The 14,345-nt window shown below is 37.2% G+C and overlaps 1 protein-coding gene across 5 annotated transcripts in view; it reads left to right on the top strand.

The window, feature by feature from the left end:
• Positions 1 to 14,345, top strand: part of ETV1 (ETS variant transcription factor 1) — an 80,195-nt gene that overhangs the window by 13,337 nt on the left and 52,513 nt on the right. For 2 of the 5 annotated variants that reach the window (XM_080383937.1, XM_080383935.1), the window contains exons 2-5: positions 519 to 652; positions 1,457 to 1,544; positions 3,335 to 3,382; positions 13,284 to 13,337. In XM_080383937.1, coding sequence (XP_080240063.1) covers positions 608 to 652; positions 1,457 to 1,544; positions 3,335 to 3,382; positions 13,284 to 13,337 — 235 coding nt within the window. In that variant the 5' untranslated portion in view covers positions 519 to 607. Of the gene's footprint in view, positions 1 to 28; positions 331 to 518; positions 653 to 1,456; positions 1,545 to 3,334; positions 3,383 to 3,402; positions 3,916 to 11,872; positions 11,970 to 13,283; positions 13,338 to 14,345 lie in introns of those variants that run through there. The other 3 variants (XM_080383936.1, XM_080383939.1, XM_080383938.1) reach the window with 3 other exon arrangements.

Here is a 14,345-nt window from a genome sequence, read left to right as displayed (position 1 = left end):
CCCCGCAGGATTGCGCGGTGGTGGGCTGCCAGGGCGACCCTGGGGGAGAAGGTGGCGGGGTGCGTGTGCGGGGCGTGCGGGGGGGCGCGCGCGTGTGTGTGCGTGCGTGTGCGCGGCCGCGGGTGGCGGGCGCCGCCGCCGGGAGGTGCGCGGCCAGCCCCGCCGATCGCCATTACGAGTTGAGCACACGTTAGCGAGAGCGGGGCTGCCGCTTGCGCGGATCGCCCGGGGGTACGGCGGGGAGTGTAAATAAACCCTGCCTCTCCCCGGCTCGGCGGCTGCTCGAAGTGCCTTTGCGCCGTGTTTTCCTGGCAGAAGCGTGTAACCCAGGTGAAGGCAGAGAAGGAAGGGTTGTTTTTATGAATGGGACTCTGAGGTTAATTAGCTATGCACATTCAAGCAGTTCATTCATCGGGGTTTTTTTTGGGGGGGGTGTTTTTTGGGTTTTTTGGTTGGTTTTTTTTTGTTTTTGGTGGGTTTTTTTTTCAATCTAAAAGCCATCTTGTATTCCCCTCTAGGCTGATTGGAGTCCAGATCCCGAGGAAATCTCCAGATCAAATGCCCAGTAAATAAAACACTGAGCTAAGACTTCTGGAAGAGCTGCAGAATGGATGGATTTTATGACCAGCAAGTGCCTTACATGGTCACCAATGTGAGTGATCAGTTCAAAGTTGGTGTTTATAAACTTGACTCTGACTTATTTCTGTGGGGGAGTTTTGCAGACAGATTATCTGCTTTGTTACCACTGTAGGGGCGACTCTTCAGCTGGGAGCTTTGCCTGTGAGATGAGCCTGTCTTCTTAGTTATTTCAATAAAGCATCATGTTCTTTTAAAGACAGTTTTGGGGATGATTAAAAAATCATGCAAATGATTAGCGGATGAGAGAGGCAAGAGCAGCAGCAGCTGCATTCAAAGTTTCTGGCAGCGTTTGCCTCCACTCTCAGAAGAATGAAGTTGAGGCAAATGTTAACATTTCCCCCCACTCCTTTTCGCCCCCCCCCCCCCCTTTTTTTTTTCTTTCAGGACTTTGCAAACAATGTTATAAGTAACACAGGGAAACAGAGCAGTCTGTTATAATCTCGTATCTGAGTTCTCCTGCATAGCTTATGCAGAGGGGATTTATGTGCTGTTGTGTAGGTTTGTGTACTTTAGCTGCTAAAAATACATGGTTGGTATTGTGTTGCTGCTTGAACACATTATGTATGTATCTGTACAAATAGAAGTCTACATAGATAGATAGAAATGTGTTTCATTTAGACACAGGAATTTTTTAGAGGGTGTTAGGTGCTCAGCAGTATCTTTTGCTAGAAATTGGAGGCTGCAAGACAATCATTTCCCTGCTTGAAAATGTAAAGGATTCTTGGTTAAATGAAAAAAAAAGGCCAACAAACCAACAATCAAACAAAAAATCAAACCACCTAAGATTTCTGAAGTAACTGATCTTTCCTGTTTATAGAATCCGCGTGGGAGAAACTGTAATGAGAGACCGACAAATGTCAGGAAAAGAAAATTCATTAACAGAGACCTGGCTCATGATTCAGAAGGTGAGGGCTTGTCCAGTGTCTGTCCCCCGTTGGTGTGTCTCTGTCCCGTGTCCGTCCCCCCCGTCCCCCCCCCCTTTTCTTTTTTAGACCGCTTTATTTGTTTTGGAGGTAAATATATCTAAATCAATCTGAATAAACCAGGCAAGAAAATTGCATTTACTACTGTGATTACAAACTGGCAAATGTAATAAATGATAAAGTTAATATTCTTTCCTTGACTTACCCTGTTGCATTTTAGGTACTGCTGCACGTGCCACACGGATGTCATGCACTGAAGCCAAGCCTTTGCAGCATCTGACACTAGTTATGGCACCTGGCTTTTTCACCTTAAGGCCTCTTGAGATTCAGGGCTTTCCTCATTCCTCCCATCTTTTAACATCCTTTTCACTGGTGTGCATTCACCCGTGTTAGCAGGAGCGAGAATGCTGGTGTGGACGTTGTTGGTTTTCACTCTAGCTTTACTGTAGTGCTGTTAGTCAGGCTCCTGGTGTCTGGCAGCCCGTTTCTATTGCTGTGTAACACTGGTAGGGTTAAAAATCCTGGGAAATTTGTTTAAGGGAGGTCTAGAGTGGGCAAAGTTTTAGGTGGCCAAAGATCTGTAACTTGGTCCAATCAGTAGACACTCACATGGTTGTAGCTTGAGAACTGTAGTTGAACAATAGCTGTTGACACATCTTTAGGTTACATGGCCGGTATAGATGCTATGCCTACACCCCTGCAAGTACAAAGACATACAGGAAGGTATATAGGGACCTACAGTTTACCCCTATATACACCTTCCTAGGATGAGGACACATGGATACACTTTTCAAAATCTCTACTTACTTGTTTGGAAAAGTTTATTTTAGGGTAGATTGAAAAGAAAACAACTTGCTGATTTTAAGTTAAATGATTTACCAATGTGAACGTGAGGTATCAGTCCACAGAATAAATGAATAGCCTCTGTCATTTAAGTGTATGTAAATAGTTATCTGACAGCATTCATAAAGGTGGAAGTCTCTCTCAAAATACAGTAAAATAAAAATAAATCATTTATCTTTTGAAATATCCTACCTAGTAAACAGAATTTTCTTAACTGAGTTTCTGAGCTTTGCAAGTAAGTTGAATGCTGCTCTGGTTTACACCCATTATGAGCAATTGATTTCAGTGAATTACAAAAAAATACAAGCTGCTGCAAAACTCTGTCCATGGAGAAGGTGGTTTCACTTTAAGTACAGTGAGTACAACGTAGAGGAAACAGTGGCGATTCTCTTGTCATACAAAGTAAAACATAAAGGGAAGTACAGAAGATTTCCCATTTCTATTTGCTGTTGCAGCAGCTCAGGTGTTTGGTTCAGAATTTTTATATGATAGTTATGACACTGTGAATAAAAATACTCAGTCATTGCTCCGGCGGGACTCCTGTTGAAGTCTGAGAGAGCTTTGTCTGGGGCAGACACTGCAGGAGGAGGCCCAAATTGTATAAGGAGAAATATTTCACCTTCTAAGAAAGGTTATAATTTTTAACTCTCTATGTATTACTGAATAAGCCTTTTATACTACAAAGTTTGGTTGAGATTCTGGTTATTATTTTAAGGGTTGATAAAACAATTCAGTATGTACTTCTTGATTAGTAGGTGTAGAAAAATCAGGAACTGCAACCCGAAAATACCTGCGTGGTCTATATGTTTGACTGCCAAAATAGAATTCATATACATTGTTCTTCAGGAAAAATGTGTTTTCAAACATATTTTAATCTTACAAGGGATTAAAGGTATGAGCCTTTTATCCATGTCTTCATCTTTTTGCAGAACTCTTTCAAGATCTGAGCCAATTACAGGAGACATGGCTTGCAGAAGGTAAGGGAAAAAACTGCTTGTAAAAAGAGGAAAAAAACTCTGGAGGGGGAGAAACAAAACAAACAAAAAAAAAAGTCCTGAACTTGCTGTCTTAATGTTCAGCCCAATTAATTGAGCTCTAAAAGAGCCACCTCATGTGTCATGCATACATTAGAGCCTCTGATGAGTTTGTCTTTGGGGACTCTGGGGCTGCTCTACCCAGTGTCATCACAAATTACCAGGAGAAATTGCTTCCAGCTCACAATCACATCTGCTTTTGGCAAGAACTAATGCACCAAGACTTCAAGTTCTAAGCCTCGGTTCAGATTTTAATTGCAATTGATCAGGTTTATATTATTGTACCTCGAGAGACTACATACAGCCAGAACTGGGCTTGCTGTTTCCTTTAGAGCAGCACATATAATTATTTGGTGTTCTGGTGGAGTACTTTTCTGATGGCAGAAATTAGTTTCTCTGGGTTCATCGGGACGGGATGCTTCAAGATTTAAGTGCAAGTGTCTTCTTTCCACCTTGTTCACAGCACAGAACATTAGGTGTGTATGGAATACTTAAAAAGTACTATTTCTTTTTTTATTTTTCTTCTGTTTAATTTTTTCCCTCCAGAAACCTTTAAATATTTTGCATGTTATTTTTGTCTTTGTATTTGTAGTTGTGAGACTGTGTAAGGGGTGATTGGAAAACTGACATCAGTCTGTTTTACACCGGCTTGTGCTTTTAACTATTTCAAATAATCTTGCAGAGCACATTGTACTGAAGAGAGAAGGTTTAAGAACAATAATGTAGAAATCTGAATTTAGAGTAGCTGTTGAGAGAATCATTTAACAATAGCAAAAAATGAGCTGCTGCATTAAGAGAACTTTTAACAAAATGCAAGGTAGCTTTCTGCTTGTTGAAGTGTATTTGTTTTCTTCAGCTATGTTTTCTGATATTTTTTCCTTTGATATTTATAATAGTGTTTATTTTAAGCATAAAGAATTTTATGTATTGTCTGTTCTTAGTGTTTCTGGTTCAAATTTTTATGTAAACTGCGTCTGAAATAAACATGATTTTGATGCAAGTTAACATAATCTCTCCAAATTTATCCTGATATAAATGGATCTGAGTATTCACATATGTTTAATTTTTATCATATACTGGACTGTGAACAGCTGTTCATATACTAGGTATTCTGTTTTTTGGGGAAGGAGGGATGTTGGAGTAAAATGCTTGCTGTTGGTTTTCATAGAAAGAGAAATATGCTGATGATTACTTGCCTACATAGTGATTCTGTTTGAACAGCTTTATATGTAGTTAGGCAAGTTCTTAACCTTTAAGTAAGTTGTTGGGTATTGTTTATTTTGCTGATGTTCTCCTAGCATTATTTTTAGCATGTAGTTATTCTATATATAATCAAAAAGTTCTCTTTAAATTAATGGAACAGAGGATATATTTTTATGAATTAATATGATTCTTTCCTAGTCACTGAAAACAGGATGTTCTGTACTGAGATCATATTTGTAGTATAATGATCAGATACAATTGTAATTGTCTTCCTGTGGTAATTTGCCTAAGGAACCCCTTATTTTGTGTTATCTCATTCATTCTGACAAGCCAGAAATATGTTAAAATGCTACTATTTCTTGATGGAGAGGAGAAATTTTAGTTCGATTTTTCACTGGCATGGGTGTTTTTATTTCTGAAAATGATTAAATTTCTTTGATCATAAGTCAGAAAAATAGAGGTAGATTCATAATGCATGTGCAGATAGTAATGAAAGTTTGAAAAATAATTTAAAACTGATTTAATAATTTCTGTAGGTACATAGATTACTCTAATGGCAATTTTTATTCTGGAAGCACTGCTTATTTTAGAATGAATTGTTTGACAGCCTTTTTTTCTCTGTAGTGGAGTCTATTTCACTGAATAAATTTGGATAGGTTTTGAGAGAGAAAGGTGTCTAGTCCAGTGTCAGCTAGGTTGAGGAGCCTTTGTAAAAGCAGATAGCATCATCTGGTAAGTATTTAAAAATGAAAAAAACAGAAGTTGCCTTTTCATCTAGCAGAGGATAGTAAAGCTAAATAATGTTATAATTATATTTTTCCACAGCATATTATAACTAAATATTTACAGGTGTTTCAGTGTTCTAGAAATACTTTAAGAAATCTATGTGTTTCAGGCCATGCCATCATTTTAGGTGTTCCATAAAACACAAACTTTGCACAGCTTTTCTAAAGGCTAAACTAAAGTTGAAATAAAAAGTCAATATGAGAAACCAAAATATTAAGCTATTAACTTTATCCCATATTTTTATTAAAAAAAAAAAAAAAACCTACAACAAACAACTAAACCAACTTTCGGTAGTCTTTGTAATATATTAGTATTTGAGGATATTATAGCTCTGCTCAAATGTCTACAGGGATGAGTTTAGCCAGGAAACAGATTTTGAAATCAGACTTGTTTACCCATGGCTAGATGTGTCCATTTATGTTCTTCTGGACCTTCATAGGCTAGAAGTCTGCCAATTTGGCAGCGTCAGTAATGTTTACATATTTCTTTTCATAATGCTCTGGAGCCAGGGAAATGACCATGAAATTTTAAAACATCTTGACCCTTTTTAAGAAAAGCAGTGGCAGCTGACCAGGTTTCTCCCACGAGTTCAGATCCCCACTGGGGAGTAACCAGGTCAAAAATCTACTTATTAGTTAGGAGAAGAAAGTGAGTTGCATTTTATGACACACAAAAAAATGCTTGTGGGTTTCTTTTTGTTTGCTTTTCCTGAAGCTATCCTTACTACATCACGTATTTTAGCCTGGAGATTTTTACAGTTAGTGTCACCTGTGAGAAGTTGGTGGTAAACAAGTAAACAGAAAATACATGTGTTCTTTTCCCACCAAAAATGGTAGGAGGTTCACATGTATTAAAGAATTAATCCAAAATGTAAACAGTTCAGTAACCTCTTTAATATTTTATTGCTCCATAATTAACAAGCTGAATATGACTTACAGAAAACTTACAGATGTGTTCCACTAGCTGCATACTAGATTTTTATGGAAATTAGTTTTTCTTCTTACTCTGTTTAACATGAAATATGTAAGAACATCTAAATGATTTTGATATAAAACTTACTTTGAATAAGATTCCCTCTGTCAGTTGTTACGCTGGACAGAATATAGATTGTAACAGTTTCCTGATGCCAGAAACTGAAAGTGGGGGGAGCCTTTAATAATTGTTTCAACCTTCAAACTTGAAAGGAAATAGTTAAAATTACCTATTGCTAATGAAGGCAAATATTATTCGGATACTATCTTTTGTTTTATATTTAAATAACTTGATGGCAACATTTTGTCATGATAATATTATAAAATGACTATTGATTCCATATATTTGGAATCAGATAGGTTTTGGCAGGTTGCAATTGTTCAGTGACTTGATAAAAATAGTTCAAATATTAATCTAATGTTAGCTTATCATGGTAGCTGTTACTTCTTGTTCTGGAATAAAATGGACAGATAGAAAAAATTCTCAGTGAGTGAGTGTCTCCTTTCCATGGTGAAAGCATTTGGTTTTGGGGTATAATGGATTTACAATAAATCAGTTTTTTATTTAAACTTACCCTTTCAGTGGCTAGTTTCTCCTGCAGCTTGTTAAAGGTATGTAAAAGGCATCCTAGGCAAAGACAAATAATGAATTTGTGCACTGGATCTGCTTCTTAAAGCAATAGATAGTACGCTTCTCAGATGTTAATAAACTGAAAAATAAAAATGTTTTTGGGTGACTTGAAAAAATAAAAAGATTACGTGAACAATAAGTGGTTTGAAATAATAGCTACAGGTAACAGGTTCATGCCTCTAGTGCAGTTTAGCTAAACAATGGATGGGCTACTACAAGCTACCAGTATTTAAATGGCAGTTCTTGTTATCACAAAGTTACTCCTCCGAAGTAATACCCGAATTTGGAGTGAACTTTAGGAAATAAGTTTCTGTCCTGTTCTCCTACTGTGAAGGATACAGCAGTGTTATGGTGATGTCTAAGCTGATGCTGACTTCTAGTTTTTTCATTAAATGAAGAGGTATGAAAATAAGTAGTTTATAGTTCTTAAAGTTTTTTTTTTTAAATAAAAGTACTAGATCTTCAAATATTAGCTTAGTTAGAGTGGCTTCGTTTAAATCAGTGAAGATGTGTAGCATCTTACTCTGGCTGACTAGCTTTCTTCTGCCAAAAAGTTATAAAATCTATCCAGTGTAAGGCAAATGCTATGTAGCCTTATGCAAGAACTATCCACGTTTTTATAGGAGCAAAAATAATAAAGGGATGGTAATTTACACCTTCGTGGCTGAGAGCTATCTGATGGGGGCAGACACTCAAAAGCAGTGAAAAGATTTTCATTTTGGAATCTGTAATACAAAAAAAAAAAATCCATTTTTTAGTATCATTATTCTAGTGACCTAACACATTTGGCTTCCAAATACTTGTAACTCTTGATGTTAAATATATGTGCACAAAAAAAGGAGAAAAGTTAGTTAATTAGGTAAAAAGGTGTGTGTGTGTGTGTTCTTTTAAAAAGAAACCCAAAAGAAATAAAACCACCAGAAATGCACAAGTCTGAAAGTCTCTGTAGGAACAAACTTTTCAACGTTCCTTTTTGCTGGAGTAGTAAATGCATTTTATTCAAAACAATAATTTCCAAAGGTATAGTGAGTTTTGCGATCCATGAAAGATGCAGCGAAATGTTAGATGTGAATATTCCTTTTAAGCTAACTTTTTTCTCATTTTTAATGTAGCAGCAAATGAAGAGCAGATTCTGCAAACCCATCTTCATATTCCTAGGGATTATTCACATAAGGAAGAATTTTGTAATCTGGAGCTAGTTTTGAACTGCATTTGAGTTTATTAGTCAGAGCATCTCACATTATGTAAAAAGGGGTTTGGATTGTTTTGACAGCAAATCCAGTGCTTATGGGAAATAATATTTTTTACCATCTTGAAATTTGTCACTGTTCTGCCTTCTGAATTCTCCTTTGTTAGAAACAGTTGTTCCCGTAGGAAAAAAACAACCAAGAACCACCACCCTCACATACACCCTCACCGCCGCCCCCCCCCCCCCCCCCCCCAGCCCCTGCTCTTTCAGGGATACTTACAATTTACACAATCTTTCAGATACTCAGAAGTGACAATGAATCAAAGAAAACTCAATAGAGTCATTACTGTTGAGGCCTGAAGTCTTATTTTAGCTGAAGCCAAAATACTGCTGTTCTTATATAATTTCCTGCCAATTTCTTTTGCCGCTTTGAATAAATCATTGATATTTTAAAACAAATTGCTCTTAGCTCTAAAAGTGAAGTGTGAGGTCAGAGAACACAGTACCGCAGGAAGTGTTCTGCTGCCCAAAATAAAGTTTTAAGTGAAGCGAGGCGGTTTGCAGCTTCTTGTTTTTCTGGAAAGTTTCCGTTTTTTAACAGGAACACCTTTCCCTGGCGTGCAGCTGAGCTTTTGGAAGCTGTTTGTGATTGGGAGAAGGAAGAGTTAAATTTAAGCCCTTTATAGTTCGCTTAACTTGTCATTTATTAAATAACGTTCCTCGGCAGGTCTGTGCTGCATCTTGAGACAAAGCAGTGAAATCAGTGTGTTTATGCCTAAAGTTCAAGTTTACTTTGCTGTAGCTTTCTGGAAGGGTGTGACATGAAAAGCTTGTGGTTGGGGCCACATGGTTCATGCTGGACTGTGTTTTTGTGAATGGAGGCAGAACTCCAGTTCTGACTGCTTGTCTTGAGGAATTGCTTCGGAGATCAGCTGTCTCATTCACTGGCAGAAAGAATGACTCATACATCTTCTGCCTTGTTTGGCTCCAGGTCATTGTTACAGTGGATAGAGCTGGTTTTAATTAAATATTAACTCCTTTTGTTCTGGATACTTGCTAGCGGGGACTTTTTATTTTTGTTTACTTGCAATGAAAGCCAGCTAACAGGCCCTAGTTCTAAACATTTTTTTGTTTGTTTTCTCAAATTGCTTTCCATTTTCAAAATGAGCCGTCAGTTCAGTTTTTCCAAAGGCTTTTTAAAGCTCTAAAAACTACAAACAAGTATTAAGTATTTTTGTGCTGTGAATGTTTGCTTTTGGAAAACTGGTTTTAACTCAGTAGGTAGTGAAACTGTAAAATCTAAACAGATAATGTCCTCAAGATCATCATTAACATTTCTGTACACTTCCCAAATCCTCTTGAGACATTATAGCTATCAGAAGAAAAAGAAAACTTTTGGTAATAATCTAGGCTGAGCCTGGATAGTTTATGCTGCAGATGTTGTCTGCTTCAGGAGTCTGAGACTTGATGGCTCTGAATGTGAAATGAACTAATGTAGCTGCTTCTGCTATTAGCAGTAAAAGCCACGTGCTTAATATCCTTCAAAACCTTTTATTAGTCTTTTGGAATATACTTGTCTTCTCAAACCCCCATAATTAAGTAGCTCAGGGAAATATTCTCGTTCAGTTAGATGATCATTTCGGATATCTTTTTCAATTTTCCTCTGAATGGCAAAATGGAAAAAAAAAAGTTTTGGTGATTTATGCATTGTGTCTTGTGTTGAGTATGTTAACCGAAGACCAGTGAAGATTTTATGGCAGCCTTGTTAAACTGCAGTATTTGTGAATAAAAGAAGAAAGGAAATGAATGGCATACATAAATGTGCAGACAGTTGCAGCGCTGCAAGTTAAATCTTCCTTTCAGACATTCAGGTTGAATTGTCCTTACCTGTCTGTTTAATTTCCGATGAAGTCTGCCTGTACTTATCCAAACTCAAGGTACAAAAGCCCTCTTCCCTTTGAGTAACAGAATGATGTATTCCAGCAGTTTGCCCTCTTGTAGCAAGGTGCTGGTGCAAGACGTGTATTTATTTGGCCTGATGGTGGTTGCTTGCATTTCTGCAGTATGATCATGAGCAAGTTTCAGTTCTGCTAGTTTAAAAATAATAACAGATTAAGTGAAGGAATAGTTGAAGTTCTCATTTCCAACAGTTAACAGGCCCTTTTAATTTCTTTGTATAGACTTGTGGGCTCGTTTCTAAGGTACTGCTGCTACTAAATTAGATTCCAGTAGGAAATACATGTTCCTGGGTTGAACACTTTGGATGTTGTTATTTGTTTTGTTTATATTTGGCAGGGTTTTAAACACTTCTTAACTTGCTGTATTTCTTTTCCTACAGAGGCTTTAAGGCTATGTTAATGTTGTATTTAAAATACATTTTGACAGTGTAGTCTCCATCTATTTCTAGAGTACTGATAAAGTGATGCGCTTTGATCTCTATTAAATATGCCTTCATCAATTTGGGGCATCTATGAATGAAGTATATTTTTCTTATTTGCTCCAGACCAAATCAAGGGTAATGACAATCTCTCTAAAGTAATATATTGGTTTTCCATGACAGTTCAACCAGATGTATTTTATTTTTTCTTACTTTTTGGGTGGGGAAAAAAAGGACCTTATTTGTTCTGGAGTAAGTCAAGTTAGACGGATAAAACCTGAATAAAGCACCGGTGAAGCAGTCTGGTGCACAGAGTATGCTTTAGAAAGTTATGTAAGATTGCTGTCCCAGTTCTGCAATCACTAAATGTAGCCTCCTGATTTCAACAGGAGGGTTTTTGTTTTCTTTAAGACTTTTTTAGATATCCTGGATTCACAAATTAACATATATATATATATATATATACACACACACGTATATATGTAAAACACATGCATGTATGTGTATAAAAAAATTAGTCATACTAGCTTTCTCGCTGCATTTGAAAAGGATAGCTGGCTTAAGAAAATGTGTGGGATGGGAATTCTGTAAACAAGAAATTACTTGATACAATTCCTTTAACTGAATGTACTCACAAACCCTTCAAAACCAATTGGAAATGTAAGAAATCCTTAGAAACTGATCTTTTAAGTAGGAGACCTTGATTTCATGGTCAGATTCTTCTGTGACAGTCAAACATTTGGCATTTTTGTAAGGAAGGTGCCGATCATTTGCATGCAGTGAATTGCATGAAATGTCAGAAATTGTGGAGCGTTAGTGTCTGGCCTTACGCTGTCCCTGTGTTAATTTTTGGTAAAAGTTCTGTGGTTTCTCTGGAGGAAAGAGAAATGTAATGCATGAAAAATATTGGGAATATTTGGGTCGGTAAAATACATGTTTTATACAGCTTCAAACTTCGAGGAGCTAACATGTCCTCAGAGGTACTGGTTTCTCCTAAAAAGGATAGGTTACTGTATTGTGTTGTTTTCTTTTTTGAATTAAAACCCCCAAACAACAAAGCAACAGTAGCTGTGCTTTTTTCCAGAGTAATCCTAATTACACTTTTTGTATTTGTCTTACACTTCTTTTCAAATCTGGGTTTGCAGATTTCCTAAGGTCATTTGTTCTTAAAGGGTATTTGCTGCAGTTAAGACATTAGGAATTTAAACGTTTATTTTAAAACTGAGAGCAAATAATTTTTCAGTATAATGAGCCTGATTCTGAACTCTTTACCCAGGAAAAAAACTCCCAGTTAAGTCATTAGAAATATTTCCTGAGTTAAGGAGTGGAGGTCTGGTCCATGAAGAGTACTATAGTGCACATTCAAAAAAATTGTGAGTAATTATAATTAAGTATGTATTTTTCATTCAAACAAATTATGTTAAACTAGTAGCAGTTCACATATATCAGGGGGAATATACGCTTCCTAAACTAAAAAGTGTTCTGAGAGCATTAAAGTTACATTTTATCATTTAGCGTATTTTATTTAATGGTTTGATAGTCACAGTTTTGATAAAAGATTATATAACCAGTATTTACCTCTCAAATCTTATTGGGTAACCAGATCATGGCAGATGCTAACTTTTAATTAAGATCATATGAATTATTTGCTTGTCTTTAGACAAGAACTGTGTAAATTATAGTATTTTCAAACAGATAATTTTATGCAGCTTTGCTGTGATGATTCTTGTTAGTGTATGTTGAGGAAAAGATGACAAAGTTCAGAAACAATAAGCTGGATCTCTCTTGGGATGTCGAGTCATGCTCCGAGGATGCCGCTTCTCAGTGTCATGTTCTGCAGTTGTTCGAATGTATTCACCTATAATGTATGTTCAGTGGTATTTCAGCTTAAATGGTTTACAGGAGTTTAGAACACAGTATGAGAGATGGCTAATGTCTTAGACGCATAATGAAAAGGAACTGTGGTACCACAGACGCAAAATTATGTATCAGCAGACCGTGAAATGATTGTATTTTATAGCTCAGATTTGTGATAAAAGTTTCCTAAAAGCACAGATGATCTTACGCAAGGTGAATGGATGTTAATAATGATTCTTGCTTTAAGTAAATAACTTTTTTTGATGCCTGAAATGTTGTCGTTGAACCAGGAATTCTGTGGTTTGGTAAAACAGTTCTTTTTGAGTATTTAAAATAATAACAAAAAAAACCCCTACTGTGTTGGCTGACTGCCATGAGAAATTGGAATCACTTTAAGTAAGATGAAGGTGTGGTAGTTTGGGGTTAAAGATGTGTAAATGTTAAACACTTTATGTAGACTTCATGTGTACCTATTTTGAAACTGACAAGTTTTACCAGTGGCATGGTAGGTCCGGGCCCTGATGCAGGCAGTGAGGCAGGGCCAGGGCCAGTGCCAGCCTTCACGGCCTCCCACCCCTGTCACTGCGCCGGGGCTGCTCTGGACTCGCAGTGTACCGCACAGCTTCACCCCAGGGTTCATCTGATAGTAAAATGGCGTGCTTGCCTAATTTTCATGCTCAACAATGAGAAAAAAAAATTGTTAGTTCTAATCTTGGCTGCGTTTCAAATTAAGCACAAGAGTCTTTATTTATGCTTTAATGGCTTCTTTTAATTCTTTCCTTGTTTTTGTTTTTTGTTTGTTTTTTTTGTTTTTGTTTTCCTTTCTTCAGCTCAGGTACCTGACAATGACGAGCAGTTTGTGCCAGACTATCAGGCTGAAAGTTGTAAGTATAGTATGAATCATCACTTTGTTAAAAATTAGTATATTTATATTTGAGTTTTCATATTTGTGATTTATTGTGTCATCTGCAGTCATGTGATAGCTCCTTTTGCTGGTCGGTGACATCAGAATGATGAATAGATAAATCAAGTGGCATTTTGACATGCAGCTAAAAAGAAGGTTTTTTTGGTCTGAAGGTACCACCTTTAGCAGTTGGCCCTCTCCTGTAGTTCCCACCTGCCAGCCCCAAGGGAAGCAAGGAGAGACGCAGATTGTGGAGCTGGGGGTGTGTTTCTCTGTCCATAGAGTGGGGAGTGGAATGTGTTGAGGCAGGACAAGATCAGATACTGTGTGATACTCTGATACGCTGAGCAGAAATAGGGCTGCTCAGTATGTTTTTTGTATAAATAAATTCACCACATAATCAATCAAATACAGTCACTGCTGAAGCATTTTTAAGTTGTCTTAGCATGTGGCACTTTGTTGCTCTAACAAAATTTCCCTTTGAATTAATGGGAGGAAGCAGGAGTTAGGTTAAGCTGGATGCTTTGCATTGTTTGCTACTTTACTTAGTATGTGCCCCAATTTACTTTTTTTAGCCTGTGCTCCTCAAATCTTGCCTTTACTTGCTGAAGTGCTGCTGTTCTGTTAAGCACTGATTCCCCTTCGCTGTACCTGCTGTTCTGTGATTTTGGGTGGTTGCAAGGGCCTAATAAAGAAATGGCATGAGAAACTTTATCTGCCAAAGTCACGGGATTCTTGGAGCTTCTTTATGCATCTTTCTTCCTCATGGCAAAGCTTCTCTTCGTCATCGAAGGTCTCTTCTAAACAGTGTCTGCTGATTGCAGCAGAGCGCTTGGTAGCTTTTGCGTTTTGCTAAATAACTTAAATAATTTATCCTATCAGAGTGAATTTCTGCAGTTCACTAAACCAGATAGCTGTTGAATACGGCATTCATATACTGAAATGTTAGGATTAAAATTAGAAAGATTCAAAATAATTGCATTAGAAT

This window comes from Falco punctatus (assembly GCF_963210335.1).
Source record: "Falco punctatus genome assembly, chromosome: 4".
Lineage (NCBI taxonomy): Eukaryota > Metazoa > Chordata > Aves > Falconiformes > Falconidae > Falco > Falco punctatus.
Note: the sequence above shows the minus strand (reverse complement) of the source record. Positions and strands in the feature narration are given on the sequence as shown.